Below are 20,308 nucleotides of genomic sequence, written 5' to 3'. Positions count from 1 at the left end.
GTGCTGAAGTCTCCTCCTTTTAATTACCCTTTGCTAACTGTACCTTCTATAACTTTCAATTCTACTGTTCAAGTCTGTCATTACGTAAAGCTGAAGTTTATTTTAATTGGAAGACACACTCAACCAGTCACATGTGGCTTGGTAAGCAGTCCTAAGAAGCGATACAAAGCGTCACAGGTCAAAAGAAGAAATGGTCTGTGTGAGCAGTGGCCGGGGGATTCTGCTGGAGCTGCCCTGTTGCCTGTTGCAGTTTCCCTATATTCTTTTGTTCTTAATAGTCTATATTTGACTCAACATCAACCAACCGTGTTACACAATCATGCATGTCATTGTTGAAGGTATATTAACCAGTAAATGGAGAAAATGCAACATACAGGTCAGGCACCAATTACTGAGAGGGGTTGGCTACATGTTTTTAGGGAGAGAAATGGCTGTGGAGTGGTGGAGATGGCTTGATCACCAGAGATGAAAAAAAAGGCTTACAGGAGTGGAATAAATAATACAAGATAACTCTGGTAAGAGAGAGAGAGAGAGAGAGAGAGAGAGAGATTGAAAATGAGGGGAAATATCAATGAGAATGAGAATTAAAGAATAAAAATGAGAGAATGAGGGAGACTCGTTATGAGAGAAAGAATGAGAAAGGAAGAATGTGAGAGAGAGAGAGAGAGAGAGAGAGAGAGAGAGAGAGATGATACAGAACGCCCAACCTCGAGGAAGCTGATTTAGTGATAGAGGAGATGTGAAGTTTCCAGTTAAGATTTTGAGTTCAGGATAGACCGAGGATATTTAGTGTTGAAGAAGGTGACAGCTGAGTGTTGTCGAAGAATAGAGGATAGGTGTTTGGAAGATTGTGTCGGGTTGATAGGTGGAGAAATTGAGTTTTTGAGGCATTGAAGGACACCAGGTTCCTTCTACCCCTTTACCCTGTCTCCCAAAACTCTCCAAAAAATACTTTTTTTTTTTTCCGCTTCAAGTCTTGCATTATTCCTTTCCTTTGCCTCTGCTAGAAGTTCATTCCATCTCTTCAATTTCTTCTTCATTTTTCTTTTTTTTATATATTTTTCTTACATCCTTCTATTTCCCTTAACCCGAAAGCAACGACGGGAATGATTTCGTTACGTTTGGAGTAAGTGGATGGCATGTTAAGACCGTAGACCTGATCAACTCACCGCCGGGTGCTACGGGATCGTCACGCAGATTATAAGTGGTATTTGGCATCTCAAGTTACTCTCTTTGTCAGCAAGGGGTGACGCGTTGATGCGTGCTGATTATTTCTTCCATTTCTCTCAATCATTGGTCAGTATTTTGCTTCAGTTAATTTGTCGTAGTTGCCAAACCTTTGGTGAAAATAAAGATATAAAAGCAGTAACTCATCCACATTTCTAAAGTCGCACTTAGGTTACCTATTCAAATGTAACTTTTTTTGTTGACTTTGGCATAACGTGTATTTTTACTTGTGAAGGCCGAAGTCCTTCACAAGTAAAAATACACGTTATGCAAAGTTGGATTCCATTCGATTCTACGGCGTACAGTGAACTCTGGAGCGCAATGCCGTGAGTCAGGATGATGGCAAGGATCTCAGGCGGTCACATGATGACTTTTATGAGGATGCACCTGATTTTTATTTTTTTATTTTTATTTTTTTACGTCGCTGCCTATTGCGCCGGTAGGCTTCTTCCCGGTGGGGCCTGATGGTCGGCCCAAGGCTTCTTCCCGGCCCAGCCCATTCTGGTGCAGGCGAGTGTTTATAGTGGCGCCATCTTGCATTGGCTCATGCTGCCCTCCCGGAGCTCATCTTTAATCCTAGAATCTAGAGTCTGGGTTGATGGGTGGTCGTCTGGACAGCATGTGGGTAGTTTTAAGCCACTCGGCGGCGGCTGAAAAATCCCAGCTTGGTGGCACCGGGCGGGGATTGAACTCGCGTCCTCCTGAACGCGGTGCTGTTACTCTGCCGACGCAGCCACCGCCTCCGTGCTTATATAAACTACTTGATTATGAATAAATATCACTTACAAACACATGTATTTATATATACATACACACACACACACACACACACACACATATATATGTATTATAATGAGAGAGAGAGAGAGAGAGAGAGAGACTTCAATGACTTAAACTTAAATGCACAAAGGATGAGTGTGACATTTTTGTCACAATTGAAAAAAATCCATGAATATTGAAATATTTATAAAAAAAAATATCTGCATGTCAACTATGCAACAAAATGAACATGAAGAAAGTATCAGATCATTTTTTATCAGTGAGAAAATAATTCAAGCGTTGAAGGGTTAACTTAGTTCTTCTGTACAAAATTTCCTCTGTTGCTTTCTGCGATCTCAATCTCAATTTAACTGGCCTTGTTTTTCGTTCTGTGTAAGGGCCCATCCTATTGATTTCTTCCTCTTCCTCTTCAAGGTAGGGGGCTTCATGGTGCAGTGGTTAGCACACTCGGCTCACAACCGAGAGAGCCCGGGTTCGATTCCAGGGCGGAGTGGAAAAATTTGGGCGGCTTTTCTGATACCCTACGCCCCTGCCCACCCAGCAGTGTACCAGGTATTAATCGGGGGTTGTGTTCCGTCTCCTGGGGTCTGTTCCCTTCTCCTATAATTCCTTCCCCTTCTGTCTCTCTCCGGCACATGACCATAGGTGTTGCGCCCACTAAACCAAACTTTCCAACTTTTCCTCCTTAAGGTTTTGCAGTTCTTCATCATTTTAGTTCTTAAGTAAGTCTTTTGCCGATTTCAGTTCTTCCTTTTCCCTTCTTGGTCTGTGCGTTATATTCTTTTCCTTCATGCCAAATATGTATTACGTACTACTGTCTCTCTCTTGCTAATTTTTCGTGTTTCTTCAAAGCCTTAATCACCTCCTTCTCTACGTTTTCCTTGTTTTCTTTCAGCTGTTCAATCACTTCTTTGAGGACTACATTTGCTTTTTCATTTTCCACCTTCCAAGTCTTTATTCCCCCCATCATTTCCTCTTTAACAATGTGTTCCTTTTTGCTCACTATTTCCTTCAGATTTTCCTTTTCCTTTCCTGCCACTCCTAGTCCCTCCTTCGTTGATTTTTCATATTTTGCCAATTTCTTCTTCAGCTCTTCATTTTCTTGAATCAATTTCTTCTCCCTGTCCTCTTGGGGGCTTCGTTGTGCAGTGGTTAGCACACTTGGCTCTCAACCAATTCCTGGGCGGAGTGGAAAAATTTGGGCGGCTTTTCCGATACCCTACGCCCATGTCCACCAAGCAGTGAATGGGTGCCAGGTATTAATCGGGGGTTGTGTCCCGTCTCCTGGGGTCTGTTCCCTTCTCCTATAATTCCTTCCCCTTCTGTCTCTCTTCGGCATATGACCACAGATGTCGTGCCGACTAAACCAAACTTTCCAACTTCTAATAAATGTCACTTTTTCCCTTCTCCTATAATTCCTTCCCCTTCTGTCTCTCTCCAGCATATGACCACAGATGTTGCACCGACTAAACGAAACTTTCCAACTTTTCCAACTTATAAATATCACTTTTTCATTCTCCTATAATTCCTTCCCCTTCTGTCTCTCTCCGGCATATGACCACAGATGTTGCGCCCACTAAACTAAACTTTCCAACCTCTCTTGATTCTTTTTTTAGGAGCAGCGAGTAGCGGGCTTTTTTTTATTATTGTTTCCTTTTTTTTGTGCCCTTGAGCTGCCTCCTTTGTTGTAACAAAAAACTTCAAATAAATGTCACTTTTCCCTTCTCCTATAATTCCTTCCCCTTCTGTCTCTCTCCAGCATACGACCACAGATGTTGCGCCCACTAAACCAAACTTTCCAAACTTTTCCTTCCCCTTCTGTTTCTCTCTGGCATATGACCACAGATGTTGCGCCCACTAAACCAAACTTTCCAAACTTTTCCTTCCCCTTCTGTCTCTCTCCGGCACATGACCACAGATGTTGCCCCCACTAAACCAAACTTTCCAAACTCTTCCTTCCCCTTCTGTCTCTCTCCGGCATATGACCACAGATGTTGCCCCCACTAAACCAAACTTTCCAAACTCTTCCTTCCCCTTCTGTCTCTCTCCGGCATATGACCACAGATGTTGCACCCACTAAACCAAACTTTCCAAACTTTTCCTTCCCCTTCTGTCTCTCTCCGGCATATGACCACAGATGTTGCGCCCACTAAACCAAACTTTCCAAACTTTTCCTTCCCCTTCTGTCTCTCTCCAGCATATGACCACAGATGTTGCGCCCACTAAACAAAACTTTCCAACTTTTTCCCTTCTATAATTCCTTTCCCTTCTGTCTCTCTCCGGCATATGACCACAGATGTTGCGCCCACTAAACCAAACTTTCCAAACTTTTCCTTCCCCTTCTGTCTCTCTCCAGCATATGACCACAGATGTTGCGCCCACTAAGCCAAACTTTCCAACTTTTCCCTTCTATAATTCCTTCCCCTTCTGTCTCTCTCCGGCACATGACCACAGATGTTGCGCCCACTAAACCAAACTTTCCAACTTTTCCCTTCTCCTATAATTCCTTCCCCTTCTGTCTCTCTCTGGCACATGACCACAGATGTTGCGCCCACTAAACCAAACTTTCCAACTTTTCCCTTCTCCTATAATTCCTTCCCCTTTTGTCTCTCTCTGGCATATGACCAAAGATGTTGTGCCCACTAAACCAAACTTTCCAACTTTTCCCTTCTCCTATAATTCCTTCCCCTTCTGTCTCTCTCCGGCACATGACCACAGATGTTGCGCCCACTAAACCAAACTTTCCAACTTATCCCTTCTCCTATAATTCCTTCCCCTTCTGTCTCTTTCCGGCACATGACCACAGATGTTGCGCCCACTAAAGCAAACTTTCCAACTTTTCTCTTCTCCTATAATTCCTTCCCCTTCTGCCTCTCTCCGGCATATGACCACAGATGTTGCGCCCACTAAACCAAACTTTCCAATCTTTTCCTTCTCCTTATTTCTCTCTCTGGCATATGACCACAGATGTTTTGCCCACTAAACCAAACTTTCCAAACTTTTCCTTCCCCTTCTGTCTCTCTCCGGCACATGACCACAGATGTTGCGCCCACTAAACCAAACTTTCCAACTTTTCCCTTCTATAATTCCTTTTCCTTCTGTCTCTCTCCGGCATATGATCACAGATGTTGCGCCCACTAAACAAAACTTTCCAACTTTTCCCTTCTATAAATCCTTCCCCTTCTGTCTCTTTCCGGCATATGAGCACAGATGTTGCGCCCATTAAACCAAACTTTCCAACTTTTCCCTTCTCCTATAATTCCTTCCCCTTCTGTCTCTCCAGTATATGACCACAGATGTTGCGCCCACTAAACCAAACTTTCCAACTTTTCCCTTCTATAAATCCTTCCACTTCTGTCTATCTCCGTCATCTGACCACAGATGTTGCGCCAACTAAACGAAAACTTTCGAACTTTTCCAACTTATAAATATCACTTTTCCCTTCTCCTATAATTCCTTCCCCTTCTGTCTCTCTCCGGCATATGACCACAGATGTTGCGCCCACTAAACCAAACTTTCCAACAGTTCCCTTATCCTATAATTCCTTCCACTTCTGTCTCTCTCCGGCATATGACCACAGATGTTGCGCCCACTAAACCAAACTTTCCAACTTTTCCCTTCTCCTATAATTCCTTCCCCTTCTGTCTCTCTCCGGCATATGACCACAGATGTTGCGCCCACTAAACCAAACTTTCCAACTGTTCCCTTCTCCAATAATTCCTTCTCCTTCTGTCTCTCTCCGGCATATGACCACAGATGTTGCCCACTAAACCAAACTTTCCAACTGTTCCTTCTAATATAATTCCTTCCCTTCTGTCTCTCTCCGGCATATGACCACAGATGTTGGCGCCCACTAAACCAAACTTTCCAACTGTTCCTTCTCCTATAATTCCTTCCCCTTCTGTCTCTCCGGCATATGACCACAGATTTTCCTTCCACTAAACCAAACTTTCCAACTTTTCCTTCTCCTATAATTCCTTCCTTCTGTCTCTCTCCTTTGACCACAGATTTTGCCCACTAAACCAAACTTTCCAACTTTTCCTTCTCCTATAATTCCTTCCCTTCTGTCTCTCCTTCACATGACCACAGATTTCCTTTTTTCCTTCCTTTTTTTCCTTCCATTTTTTTCTTCCTTTTTTTCCTTCATTTTTTCCTTCCTTTTTTTTCCTTCCTTTTTTCCTTCCTTCCTATTTTCCTTCCTTTTTTCTTTCCTTTTTTTCCTTCCTTTTTTCCTTCCTTTTTTTTCTTTTCCTTTTTTCCTTCCTTTATTTTCCTTCCTTTTTTTGCTTCCTTTTTCTTCCATTTTCCTTCCTTTTTCCTTCTTTTTCCCTTCCTTTTTTACTTCCTGTTTCCTTCCTTTTTCCTTCCCTTTTTCCTTATTTTTCCTTCCTTTTTTTCCTTCCCTTTTCCTTCCTTTTTCCTTCCCTTTTTCCTTATTTTTCCTTCCTTTTTTTCCTTCCCTTTTCCTTCCTTTTTTTTTTCCTTTTTTTTCCTTCCTCTTTTTTCCTTCCTTTTCTTCCTTCCTTTTTTCCTTCCTTTTTTTCCTTCCTTTTTTTTCCTTCCTTTTTTTTCTTCCTTTTTTCCTTCCTTTTTTTCCTTCCTCTTTTTTCCTTCCATTTTTCCTTCCTTTTTTTCCTTCCTTTTTTTTTCCTTCCTTTTTTTCCTTCCCTTTTCCTTCATTTTCATTCCTCTTTCCTTCCCTTTTTCCTTATTTTTCCTTCTTTTTTCCTTCCTTTTTTCCTTATTTTTCCTTCCTTTTTTCCTTCCCTTTTCCTTCCTTTTTCCTTCCCTTTTTCCTTATTTTTCCTTCCTTTTTTTCCTTCATTTTTTCCTTCCTTTTTTTCCTTCCATTTTTTTCCTTCCTTTTTTTCCTTCTTTTTTTTTTCCTTCCTATTTTTTTCCTTTTTTTCCTTCCTTTTTTTCCTTCCTTATTTTTCCTTCCTTTTTTTCGTTCCTTTTTTTTTCTTCCTTTTTTTCCTTCCTTTTTTTCCTTCCTTTTTTTCCTTCCTTTTTTTCCTTCCTTTTTTTTCCTTCCTTTTTTTCCTTCCTTATTTTTCCTTCCATTTTTTCCTTCCTTTTTTTTTCCTTCCTTTTTTTCCTTCCTTTTTTTTTCCTTCCTTTTTTTTCCTTCCTTTTTTTCCTTCCTTTTTTTTTCCTTCCTTTTTTTCCTTCCTTTTTTTTCCTTCCTTTTTTCCTTCCTTTTTTTCCTTCCATTTTTTTCTTCCTTTTTTTCCTTCATTTTTTCCTTCCTTTTTTTTCCTTCCTTTTTTCCTTCCTTCCTATTTTCCTTCCTTTTTTTTTTCCTTCCTTTTTCCTTCCTTTTCTCCTTCCTTCCTTTTTTCCTTCCTTTCTTTTTTATTTCCTTCCTTTTTTTTCCTTCCTTTTTTCCTTCCTTTTCCTTCCTTCCTTTTTCCTTCCTGTTTTCCTTCCTGCTTTTCTTCCTTTTTCCTTCTTTTTTTCCTTCCTTTTTTCCTTCCTTTTTTCCTTCCTTTTTTCCTTTCCTTCCTTTTCCTTCCTTTTTCCTTCCTTTATTTTCCTTCCTTTTTTTCCTTCCTTTTTTTTCCTTCCTTTTTTTCCTTCCTTTATTTTCCTTCCTTTTTTTCCTTCCCTTTTTTTCCTTCCTTTTTATCCTTCCTTTTTTTCCTTCCTTTTTTTTCCTTCCTTTTTTTCCTTCCTTTTTTTTCATTCCTTTTTTCCTTCCTTTTTTCCTTCCTTTTTTTCCTTCCTTTTTCCTTCCCTTTTTCCTTATTTTTCCTTCCTTTTTCCTTCCTTTTTTCCTTATTTTTCCTTCCTTTTTTTCCTTCCTTTTTTCCTTCCATTTTTTCTTCCTTTTTTCCTTCCTTTTTTTTCTTTTTTTCCTTCCTTTTTTGTATATCTTTTTTTCCTTCATTTTTTTTTTCCTTTTTTTTCCTTCCTTTTCTTCCTTCCTTTTTTCCTTCCTTTTTTTCCTTCCTTTTTTTTCCTTCCTTTTTTTTCTTCCTTTTTTCCTTCCTTTTTTTCCTTCCTCTTTTTTCCTTCCATTTTTCCTTCCTTTTTTTCCTTCCTTTTTTTTCCTTACTTTTTTTTCCTTACTTTTTTTCTTTCCTTTTTTTTCCTTCCTTTTTTTTCCATCCTTTTTTTCCTTCCTTTTTTTCCTTCTATTTTTTCCTTCCTTTTTTTCCTTCCTTTATTTTCCTTCTGTTTTTTCCTTCCTTTTTTTTCCTTCCTTTTTTTCCTTCCTTTATTTTCCTTCCTTTTTTTTCCTTCCTTTATTTTCCTTCTATTTTTTCCTTCCTTTTTTTTCCTTCCTTTTTTTCCTTCCTTTATTTTCCTTCTATTTTTTCCTTCCTTTTTTTCCTTCCTTTTTTTCCTTCCTTTATTTTCCTTCCTTTTTTTCCTTCCTTTTTTTCCTTCCTTTTTTTCCTTCCTTTTTTTCCTTCCTTTTTTTCCTTCCTTTTTTTCCTTCCTTTATTTTCCTTCCTTTTTTCCTTCCTTTTTTCCTTCCTTTATTTTCCTTCCTTTTTTTCCTTCCTTTTTTTTCCTTCCTTTTTTTTCCTTACTTTTTTTTTTCCTTCCATTTTTTCCCTTCCTTTTTTCCTTCCTTTTTTTCCTTCCTTATTTTCCTTCCTTTTTTTCCTTCCTTTTTTCTTCCATTTTTTCCTTCCTTTTTTTTCTTTCCTTTTTTTTCCTTCCTTTTTTTTTCCATTTTTTCCTTCCTTTTTTCCTTCCTTTTTTCCTTCCTTTTTTTCCTTCCATTTTTTTCCTTCCTTTATTTTCCTTCCTTTTTTCCTTCCATTTTTTCTTCCCATTTTTTCCTTCCTTTTTTTTCTTTTTTTCCTTCCTTTTTTTTCTTCCTTTTTTTCCTTCCTTTTTTTCCTTCCTTTATTTTCCTTCCTTATTTTTCCTTCCTTTTTTTCCTTCCTTTTCTCCTTCCTTTTTTCCTTCCATTTTTTCCTTCCTTAATTTCCTTCCTTTTTTCCTTCCATTTTTCCTTCCATTTTTCCTTCCTTTTTTTTCTTTTTGTCCTTCCTTTTTTTCTTCCTTTTTTTTCTTCCTTTTTTTCCTTCCTTTTTTTCCTTCCTTTATTTTCCTTCCTTATTTTTCCTTTCTTTTTTTCCTTATTTTTTTTCCTTCCTTATTTTCCTTCCTTTTTTTCCTGCCATTTTTTTTCCTTCCATTTTTTCCTTCCTCCTTTTTCCTTCCTTTTTTTCCTTCCTTTTTTTCTTTTTTTCCTTCCTTTTTTCCTTCCTTTTTTAACTTCCTTTTTTTCCTTCTTTTTTTTTCTTCCTTTTTTTCCTTCTTTTTTTCCTTCCATTTTTTTCCTTCCTTTTTTCCTTCTTTTTTTTTCCTTCCTTTTTTTTTTCCTTTTTTTTCCTTCCTCTTTTTTCCTTCCTTTTCTTCCTTCCTTTTTTCCTTCCTTTTTTTCCTTCCTTTTTTCCTTCCTTTTTTTTCTTTTCCTTTTTTCCTTCCTTCCTATTTTCCTTCCTTTTTTCTTTCTTTTTTTTCCTTCCTTATTTTTCCTTCCTTTTTTTCCTTCCTTTTTTTTTCCTTCCATTTTTTCCTTCCATTTTTTCCTTCCTTTTTTTTCCTTCCTTTTTTTTCTTCCATTTTTCCTTCCTTTTTTCCTTCCTTTTTTTCCTTCCTTTTTTTCCTTCCTTTTTTTCCTTCCTTTTTTTTCCTTCCTATTTTTCCTTCCTTTTTTTCCTTCCTTTTTTTCGTTCCTTTTTTTCCTTCCTTTTTTTCCTTCCCTTTTCCTTCCTTTTTCATTCCCTTTTTCCTTATTTTTCCTTCCTTTTTCCTTCCTTTTTTCCTTATTTTTTCCTTCCTTAATTTCCTTCCTTTTTTCGTTCCTTTTTTTCTTCCTTTTTTCCTTCTCTTTTTCCTTATTTTTCCTTCCTTTTTTTCCTTCCTTTTTTCTTCCTTTTTTCCTTCCTTTTTTCCTTCCTTATTTTCTTCCTTTTTCTTCCTTTTTTTCCTTTACCTTTTCTTCATTCATAGTCCATCTTCTCCCATTCTTGGGGTTGAACTTGCGATGATCCTCCTCCGACTCGCTCGACCCAGTCTTAATCCTCTCTCTCTAACACCTCCAAGTCTTGTTGCACTGTCAGAACACAACTACACGCAACTCTCGATTAACACGAATATTGTGTCCTTGAAGAGGTGGCGTAAATCCAAAACAATGTAGTAAATCCAACAAGAGGTAGGTTTGTACCTTTATTGCCTACTGTATCACTCTGACTCCTCTCCCTCTCGTGGTTCCTCCTCTGGCTGCCCTTCCCCTCGTGGTAGCACAGCAGCGAGGGTGTTGTTGTTGTTGTTGAGTAGCGTGGGTACTGTATTGTTGTTCAAGTGGCGCGCGGGAAAAACTGAGCTCAGCTGTGTGGCTGTGTGAGTCCAGTTGCGTGAGACATCTGGTGGACACTCCATAAAATATCGCGTAGAAGTGAAATAAATGTGTAAATTAAACATTTATTTGGATTTTGGACCACGCGTTATTTCAAAAACGCGTAAACCAAACTCGTGTAAATTGAGAGTTACCCATATATAAAACCCTTCCATCCATACACCTGATATATTCTGAGAGTTACCTGTAATACTTCCACGCCCACAGAACTTCGACAAGCTCAGTGTGCGGACTTGCCACTTCACTCCGCTGACCTCTGGGTGCTCACCACTGAAGCGCGACATCACCGAGTACATCAAGTCTGGCTTCATCAACTTGGACAAGCCCGCCAACTGCTCGGCCCAAGAGGTGGCGTCCTGGGTCAAGGGTATCCTGGACCTGGGGAAGATAAGTCACTCGGGGACGCTGGAGCCCAAGGAGACAGGTGGGTTATGGAGGGCCTTGTGGCATCTCTTATTTTTCTTTTTGTCTGTCAGTCTATTTTCTCTTCTTTTGCCTATACAGAGCAAGGTGTTGTTAGTTTCACCTGGATATATATATAGCGGCTTCGTGGTGCAGTGGTTAGCACATTCAGCTCACAATCGAGAGACCATGGGTACGATTCCCGGGTGGAGTGGAAAAATTTGGGCGGCTTTTCCGATACCCTATGTCCCTGTCCACCCATCAGTGTGCCAGGTATTAATCGGGGGTTGTGTCCTGTCTCCTGGGGTCTGTTCCCTTCTCCTATAATTCCTTCCCCTTCTGTCTCTCTCCGGCATATGACCACAGATGTTGCGCCCACTAAACCAAACTTTCCAACTGTTCCCTTCTCCTATATTTCCTTCCCCTTCTGTCTCTCTCCAGCATATGACCACAGATGTTGTGCCCACTAAACCAAACTTTCCAACTGTTCCCTTCTCCTATAATTCCTTCCCCTTCTGTCTCTCTCCGGCATATGACCACAGATGTTGCGCCGACTAAACAAACCTTTCCTTCCTTCCTCTTGTCACCCATCTCTAGGCTGCCTTATCGTGTGTCTGGAGAGGGCCACGCAGCTGGTCAGGTCCCAGCAGTGGGCTGACAGGGAGTATGTGTGTGTCTTCCGCCTGCAAGAGAATCTGAGTAGTGAGGAGAGTTTCAAACTGGTAAGCTCTCAGGGTTGTATTATGAGACATTTTGCTTCCCAAGAACACATACTTGACAAGGCTTTTGTAGGAGTTGTGAGCATTTCCAGGGGTAGTTTTATGACCCTGGTGGTAGTGTGACCCTTCCTCTGTACCGTGAACTTAAGAAACACATATTTAACAAGGCTTTCATGGGAGTTGTGGGCATTTCCAGGGGTAGTTTTATGACCCTGGTGGTAGTGTGACCCTTCTTCTGTACCGTGAACTTAAGAAACACATATTTGACAAGGCTTTCGTAGGAAGTTGTGAGCATTTCCAGGGGTAGTTTTATGACCCTGGTGGTAGTGTGACCCTTCTTCTGTACTGTGAACTTAAGAAACACATACTTAACAAGGCTTTCATGGGAGTTGTGGCCATTTCCAGGGGTAGTTTTATGATCCTGGTGGTAGTGTGACCCTTCCTCTGTACCATGAACCTAAGAAACACATATTTGACAAGGCTTTCATAGGAGTTGTGGGCATTTCCAGGAGTAGTTTTATGACCCTGGTGGTAGTGTGACCCTTCCTCTGTACCATGAACCTAAAGAAACACATATTTGACAAGGCTTTCGTAGGAGTTGTGGGCATTTCCAGGAGTAGTTTTATGACCCTGGTGGTAGTGTGACCCTTCCTCTGTACCATGAACCTAAAGAAACACGCATTAGAACCCAATTGATCCCTTCTTTGACCTTTAGAAATAGCTGATGTGATGTGGCAGAGTCTTGTAGTACCAGCCTCAGTGTCGGCAATAATATATACTTGTGTGTGTGTGTGTAATAGGCAGGAGCTGAAGTGATTGATATGGATGATCTTTAAATCACCCCCCAATCTGCCAGTTCCTCTTGGATTGACTATAGGTGGGAGGGAAAGGGTGGGGTGGGAGTAGGGGAAGGCAGTGGTGGATAGGAGGGGGTGGGAGTAGGGGAAGCCAGGGGTGGATAGGAGGGAGGGAAAGGGAGGGGTGGGAGTAGGGAAGGCAGGGGTGGATGGGAGGGAGGGAAAGGGAGGGTGGGAGTGGGGAAGGCAGGGGTGGATAGGAGGGAGGGAAAGGGAGGGTGGGAGTGGGGAAGGCAGGGGTGGATAGGAGGGAGGGAAAGGGAGGGTGGGAGGGGAAGGCAGGGGTGGATAGGAGGGAGGGAAAGGGAGGGGTGGGGGAAGGCAGGGGTGGATAGGAGGGAGGGAAAGGGAGGGTGGGAGGGGAAGGCAGGGGTGGATAGGAGGGAGGGAAAGGGAGGGGTGGGAGTAGGGGAAGGCAGGGGTGGATGGGAGGGAGGGAAAGGGAGGGGTGGGAGTAGGGAAGGCAGGGGTCGATAGGAGGGAGGGAAAGGGAGGGTGGGAGTAGGGAAGGCAGGGGTGGATAGGAGGGAGGGAAAGGGAGGGTGGGAGGGGGAAGGCAGGGGTGGATAGGAGGGAGGGAAAGGGAGGGGTGGGAGTAGGGAAGGCAGGGGTGGATAGGAGGGAGGAAAGGAGGGGGAGTAGGGGAAGGCAGGGGTGGATAGGAGGGAGGGAAAGGGAGGGTGGGAGTAGGGGAAGGCAGGGGTGGATAGGAGGGAGGGTGGGGAGGGGGAAGGCAGGGGTGGATAGGAGGGAGGGTGGGAGGGGGAGGCAGGGGTGGATAGGAGGGAGGGAAAGGGAGGGTGGGAGTGGGGGAAGGCAGGGGGGATAGGAGGGAGGAAAGGGAGGGTGGGAGTAGGGGAAGGCAGGGGGATAGGAGGGAGGGAAAGGGAGGTGGGAGTAGGGAAGGCAGGGGTGGATAGAAGGGAGGAAAGGGAGGGGTGGGGAAGGCAGGGGTGGATAGAAGGGAGGGATAGGGTGGGGTGGTAGCAGGGGAAGGCAGGGGTGGATAGGAGGAAGGGAAAGGAAGGGTGGGAGTAGGGGAAGGCAGGGGTGGATAGGAGGCAGGGAAAGGGAGGGGTGGGAGTAGGGAAGGCAGGGGTGGATGGGAGGAGAGAAAGGGAGGGGTGGGGAAGGCAGGGGTGGATAGGAGGGAGGGAAAGGGAGGGTGGGAGTAGGGGCAGGGGTGGATAGGAGGAGGAGGAAAGGGAGGGTGGGAGTAGGGGAAGGCAGGGGTGGATAGGAGGGAGGGAAAGGGAGGGGTGGGAGTAGGGGAAGGCAGGGGTGGATGGGAGGGAGGGAAAGGAAGGGTGGGAGTAGGGGAAGGCAGGGGTGGATAGGAAGGGGTGGGAGTAGGGGAAGGCAGGGGTGGAGGTAGGTGCTGGATACACGTCACAAATACGTCTCGCCTCATTTTATTTATTTTTTTAATTTTTTTTACAACAAAGGAGGCAGCTCAAGGGCACAGAAGAAAAGCCCGCTACTCGCTGCTCCTACAAAAAGAAATCCAAAGAGCTCGCCGAAAGAGAGGTCAGTTTCGAGAGGAGAGGTGTCCTGATAACAGCTCAAGGGCACAAGAAAAGGAAACTGTAAAAAAAAAAGCCCGCTACTCACAGCTCCTAAAAATAATCCAAAGAGGTGGCCGAAAGAGAGGTCAATTTCGGAGGGAGAGGTGTCCTGATACCCTCCTCTTGAATGAGTTCAAGTCGTAGGCAGGAGGAAATACAGATGAAGGAAGATTGTTCCAGAGTTTACCAGCATGAGGGATGAAAGAGTGATGTTGGTTAACTCTTGCATAAGGGGTTTGGACAGTATAGGGATGAAAGAGTGAAGATGCTGGTTAACTCTTGCATAAGGGGTTTGGACAGTATAGGTATTACAGAGTTATGATGCTGGTTCACTCTTGCATTATGGGTTTTGACAGTATAGGGATGAAAGAGTGAAGATGCTGGTTAACTCTTGCATAAGGGGTTTGGACAGTATAGGGATGAAAGAGTGAAGATGCTGGTTAACTCTTGCATAAGGGGTTTGGACAGTATAGGGATGAAAGAGTGAAGATGCTGGTTAACTCTTGCATAAGGGTTTAGGACAGTATAGGGATGAAAGAGTGAAGATGCTGGTTAACTCTTGCATAAGGGGTTTGGACAGTATAGGGATGAAAGAGTGAAGATGCTGGTTAACTCTTGCATAAGGGGTTTGGACAGTATAGGGATGAAAGAGTGAAGATGCTGGTTAACTCTTGCATAAGGGGTTTGGACAGTATAGGGATGAAAGAGTGAAGATGCTGGTTAACTCTTGCATAAGGGGTTTGGACAGTATAGGGATGAAAGAGTGAAGATGCTGGTTAACTCTTGCATAAGGGGTTTGGACAGTATAGGGATGAAAGAGTGAAGATGCTGGTTAACTCTTGCATAAGGGGTTTGGACAGTATAGGGATGAAAGAGTGAAGATGCTGGTTAACTCTTGCATAAGGGGTTTGGACAGTATAGGGATGAAAGAGTGAAGATGCTGGTTAACTCTTGCATAAAGGTTTGGACAGTATAGGGATGAAAGAGTGAAGATGCTGGTTAACTCTTGCATAAAGGGTTTGGACAGTACAGGGATGAAAGAGTGTAGTTGCTGGTTATCTCTTGCTTTAGGGTATTGGACAGTATAGGGATGAAAGAGTGAAGATGCTGGTTAACTCTTGCATAAGGGGTTTGGACAGTATAGGGATGAAAGAGTGAAGATGCTGGTTAACTCTTGCATAAGGGGTTTGGACAGTATAGGGATGAAAGAGTGAAGATGCTGGTTAACTCTTGCATAAGGGGTTTGGACAGTATAGGGATGAAAGAGTGAAGATGCTGGTTAACTCTTGCATAAGGGGTTTGGACAGTATAGGGATGAAAGAGTGAAGATGCTGGTTAACTCTTGCATAAGGGGTTTGGACAGTATAGGGATGAAAGAGTGAAGATGCTGGTTAACTCTTGCATAAGGGGTTTGGACAGTATAGGGATGAAAGAGTGAAGATGCTGGTTAACTCTTGCATAAGGGGTTTGGACAGTATAGGGATGAAAGAGTGAAGATGCTGGTTAACTCTTGCATAAGGGGTTTGGATAGTACAGGGATGAAAGAGTGAAGATGCTGGTTAACTCTTGCATAAGGGGTTTGGACAGTATAGGGATGAAAGAGTGAAGATGCTGGTTAACTCTTGCATAAGGGGTTTGGACAGTACAGGGATGAAAGAGTGAAGATGCTGGTTAACTCTTGCATAAGGGGTTTGGACATTATAGGGATGAAAGTGTGAAGATGCTGGTTACTCTTGCATAAGGGGTTTGGACAGTATAGGGATGAAAGAGTGAAGATGCTGGTTAACTCTTGCATAAGGGGTTTGGACAGTATAGGGATGAAAGAGTGAAGATGCTGGTTAATTCTTGCATAAGGGGTTTGGACAGTATAGGGATGAAAGAGTGAAGATGCTGGTTAACTCTTGCATAAGGGGTTTGGACAGTATAGGGATGAAAGAGTGAAGATGCTGGTTAACTCTTGCATAAGGGGTTTGGACAGTATAGGGATGAAAGAGTGAAGATGCTGGTTAACTCTTGCATAAGGGTTTGGACAGTATAGGGATGAAAGAGTGAAGATGCTGGTTAACTCTTGCATAAGGGGTTTGGACAGTATAGGGATGAAAGAGTGAAGATGCTGGTTAACTCTTGCATAAGGGGTTTGGACAGTATAGGGATGAAAGAGTGAAGATGCTGGTTAACTCTTGCATAAGGGGTTTGGACAGTATAGGGATGAAAGAGTGAAGATGCTGGTTAACTCTTGCATAAGGGGTTTGGACAGTATAGGGATGAAAGAGTGAAGATGCTGGTTAACTCTTGCATAAGGGGTTTGGACAGTATAGGGATGAAAGAGTGAAGATGCTGGTTAACTCGTGCATAAGGGGTTTGGACAGTATAGGGATGAAAGAGTGAAGATGCTGGTTAACTTGCATAAGGGGTTTGGACAGTATAGGGATGAAAGAGTGAAGATGCTGGTTAACTCTTGCATAAGGGGTTTGGACAGTATAGGGATGAAAGAGTGAAGATGCTGGTTAACTCTTGCATAAGGGGTTTGGACAGTATAGGGATGAAAGAGTGAAGATGCTGGTTAACTCTTGCATAAGGGGTTTGGACAGTATAGGGATGAAAGAGTGAAGATGCTGGTTAACTCTTGCATAAGGGGTTTGGACAGTATAGGGATGAGAGAGTGAAGATGCTGGTTAACTCTTGCATAAAGGGTTTGGACAGTATAGGGATGAAAGAGTGAAGATGCTGGTTAACTCTTGCATAAAGGGTTTGGACAGTATAGGGATGAAAGAGTGAAGATGCTGGTTAACTCTTGCATAAGGGGTTTGGACAGTACAGGGATAGGCATGAGTAGAAAGCAGTTAGCAAGTTCAGCAGAGCCGTCAGCGTGAAAATAGCGATAGAAGATAGAAGATGGCAGACGATAGTTATATTTTCAACCAAACAGTTTCGGTGGACACTTGTACTCACTCCACCCACTTCTACTCTTGCTTTACACCGCTGAAGATGGCGGCAGTGTCCACCGAAACTGTTTGGTTGAAAATATAACTTTATCGTCTGCCAGTGTGAGTTTTTATTTATACATCAAGAAATCATGTCAGAGTGATTAGCTGCTCTAGTATGAATGATCTGTTTTTGTTTTGAGTTTTGAAGACTTGTTACTCTGACAGGGTGAGGTTTCCCTTAGTGGGGTTGTGTTACAGGTCCGCAGCTTTCATCAGACCGTAACAGTTCACTTATTCTCCTGTGTGATCCCTTTATCTAGAATTGGGGGCTTCGTGGTGCAGTGGTTAGCACACTCGGCTCACAACTGAGAGAGCCTGGGTTCGATTCCCGGGCGGAGTGGAAAAATTTGGGCGGCTTTTCCGATACCCTACGCCCCTGTCCACCCAGCAGTGAATGGGTACCAGGTATTAATCGGAGATTGTGTCCCGTCTCCTGGGGTCTGTTCCCTTTTCCTATAATTCCTTCCCCTCCCGTCTCTCTCCAGCATATGACCACAGATGTTGCGCCGACTAAAAACTTTTCAACTGTTCCCTTCTCCTGTAATTCCTTCCCCTCCTGTCTCTCTCCGGCATATGACCACAGATGTTGCGCCGACTAAACCAAACTTTCCAACTTTTTCCTTCTATAATTCCTTCCCCTCCTTTCTCTCTCCAGCATATGACCACAGATGTTACGCCGACTAAACAAAACTTTTCAACTTTTCCCTTCTCCTGTAATTCTTTCCCCTCTTGTCTCTCTCCGGCATATGACCACAGATGTTGCGCCGACTAAACCAAACTTTCCAACTTTTTCCTTCTCCTATAATTCCTTCCCCTCCTTTCTCTCTCCAGCATATGACCACAGATGTTGCGCCCACTAAACCAAACTTCCCAACTTTTTATCTAGAAATAGTGTGGGTGTTTAACTTTGGATGATGCTAATTGCCAGCCTGATCGGTCTTTCTTACAGGCATTGGACAGACTCAAAGGGCCACAGTTTCAGCGACCGCTTCTGAGGCCTTATCGGTCTTTCTCACCGGCATTGGCCAGACTCAAGGGGCCACAGTTTAAGCGACTGCCTTGGAAATCTGCACCCAGGTCGTTACAAGTCAGAAATGTATGCAACCTTGAGCTTCTGGAGTTTGACGCAGAGAAAAATTTGGGTAAGGTTGTCTGTTGTTTGCTCTGAAGCTTAACCCGGTAGCAGCGACAGGCCAAATTTGTGGCTTCACCGTGTAGCAGCAACAGGCCAAATTTGAGGCTTTACCATGTAGCAGCGACAGGCCAAATTTGTGGCTTCACCGTGTAGCAGCGAGGGGCCAAATTTGTGGCTTTACCGTGTAGCAGCGAGGGGCCAAACTTGTGGCTTCACCGTGTGGCAGCGAGGGGCCAAATTTGTGGCTTTACCGTGTAGCAGCGAGGGGCCAAATTTGTGGCTTCACCGTGTAGCAGCAACAGGCCAAATTTGTGGCTTCACCGTGTAGCAGCAACAGGCCAAATTTGTGGCTTCACCGTGTAGCAGCAACAGGCCAAATTTGTGGCTTTACCGTGTAGCAGCGACAGGCCAAATTTGTGGCTTTACCGTGTAGCAGCGACAGGCCAAATTTATGGCTTTACCGTGTAGCAGCAACAGGCCAAATTTGTGGCTTTACCGTGTAGCAGCGACGGGCCAAATTTGTGGCTTTACCATGTAGCAGCGACAGGCCAAATTTGTGGCTTCACCGTGTAGCAGCGAGGGGCCAAATTTGTGGCTTTACCGTGTAGCAGCGACGGGCCACATTTGTGCCATGATATAAACTCCCCAAAATAGATGATACATAATCTGATCACAAATGCTTTGATATATATTATAAAATGGTTTGTGTGAGGGTGATTTTTTCTCATTTTTCCCGCTTGGAGGGACCATTAAGAAACATGATCCCCGCTGCTACCGGGTTAAAGATGGAATGTTGAGAGTATTATTATGTTGTTATAGGCTTGAGTTGTAGGCTAAATCGGGTGCTCCAACTTCTCCCATGCCTTGGCTGACTTTAGCCTTGAATTTGAGTTGAGGGGCACAGGTTAAACAGCAGTGATGATTTTAGCCACTTCTGTTATTATTGTGTTTCATCAGAAGTTTCAAAATGTGTAGGGGCTTTGTGGTGCAGTGGTTAACACACTCAGCTCATAACCGAGAGATCCCGGGTTTGATTCCTGGGCAGAGTGGAAAAATTTAGGCGGCTTTTCCGATACCCTACGCCCCTGTCCACCCAGCAGTGAATGGGTACCAGGTATTAATCGGGGGTTGTGTCCCGTCTCCTGGGGTCTGTTTCCTTCTATAATTCCTTTCCTTCCTGTCTCTCTCCAGCATATGACCACAGATGTTGCGCCCACTAAACCAAACTTTCCAACTGTTCCCTTCTCCTATAATTCCTTCCCCTTCTGTCTCTCTCCGGCATATGACCACAGATGTTGCGCCCACTAAACCAAACTTTCCAACTTTTCTCTTCTATAAATCCTTCCCCTTCTGTCTCTCTCCGGCATATGATCACAGATGTTAAGCCCACTAAACCAAACTTTCCAACTTTTCCCTTCTATAATTCCTTCCCCTTCTGTCTCTCTCTGGCATATGACCACAGATGTTGCGCCCACTAAACCAAACCTTCCAAACTTTTCCTTCCCCTTCTGTCTCTCTCCGGCATATGACTACAGATGTTGCGCCCACTAAACCAAACCTTCCAAACTTTTCCTTCCCCTTCTGTCTCTCTCCGGCATATGACCACAGATGTTGCGCCCACTAAACCAAACCTTCCAAACTTTTCCTTCCCCTTCTGTCTCTCTCCGGCATATGACCACAGATATTGTGCCCACTAAACCAAACTTTCCAAACCTTTCCTTCCCCTTCTGTCTCTCCGGCATATGATCACAGATGTTGTGCCCACTAAACCAAACTTTCCAAACTTTTCCTTCCCCTTCTGTCTCTCCGGCATATGACCACAGATGTTGCGCCCATTAAACCAAACTTTCCAAACTTTTCCTTCCCCTTCTGTCTCTCTCCCCAGCATATGATCACAGATGTTGCGCCCATTAAACCAAACTTTCCAAACTTTTCCTTCCCCTTCTGTCTCTCTCCGGCATATGACCACAGATGTTGCGCCCATTAAACCAAACTTTCCAAACTTTTCCTTCCCCTTCTGTCTCTCTCCGGCATATGACCACAGATATTGCGCCCACTAAACCAAACCTTCCAAACCTTTCCTTCCCCTTCTGTCTCTCTCCAGCATATGATCACAGATGTTGCGCCCACTAAACAAAACTTTCCAACTTTTCCTTCCCCTTCTGTCTCTCTCCGGCATATGACCACAGATGTTGCACCCACTAAACAAAACTTTTCAAACTTTTCCTTCCCCTTCTGTCTCTCTCTGGCATA

The 20,308-nt window shown here is 43.3% G+C and overlaps 1 protein-coding gene across 1 annotated transcript in view; it reads left to right on the top strand.

Moving 5' to 3' along the window:
- LOC127003884 (H/ACA ribonucleoprotein complex subunit 4-like) overlaps positions 1-20,308 on the top strand; it is a 54,243-nt gene that overhangs the window by 3,683 nt on the left and 30,252 nt on the right. Inside the window, exons 2-4 of the mRNA XM_050870991.1 lie at positions 10,569-10,814; positions 11,390-11,514; positions 17,870-18,062. Coding sequence (XP_050726948.1) covers positions 10,569-10,814; positions 11,390-11,514; positions 17,870-18,062 — 564 coding nt within the window. The remainder of the gene's footprint in view (positions 1-10,568; positions 10,815-11,389; positions 11,515-17,869; positions 18,063-20,308) is intronic.

The sequence above is a fragment of the Eriocheir sinensis genome, chromosome 26 (genome assembly GCF_024679095.1).
Source record: "Eriocheir sinensis breed Jianghai 21 chromosome 26, ASM2467909v1, whole genome shotgun sequence".
In the NCBI taxonomy this organism is placed as follows: Eukaryota; Metazoa; Arthropoda; class Malacostraca; order Decapoda; family Varunidae; genus Eriocheir; species Eriocheir sinensis.
The sequence above is the reverse complement of the archived record's forward strand: the minus strand, read 5'-3'. Positions and strand labels throughout refer to the sequence as shown.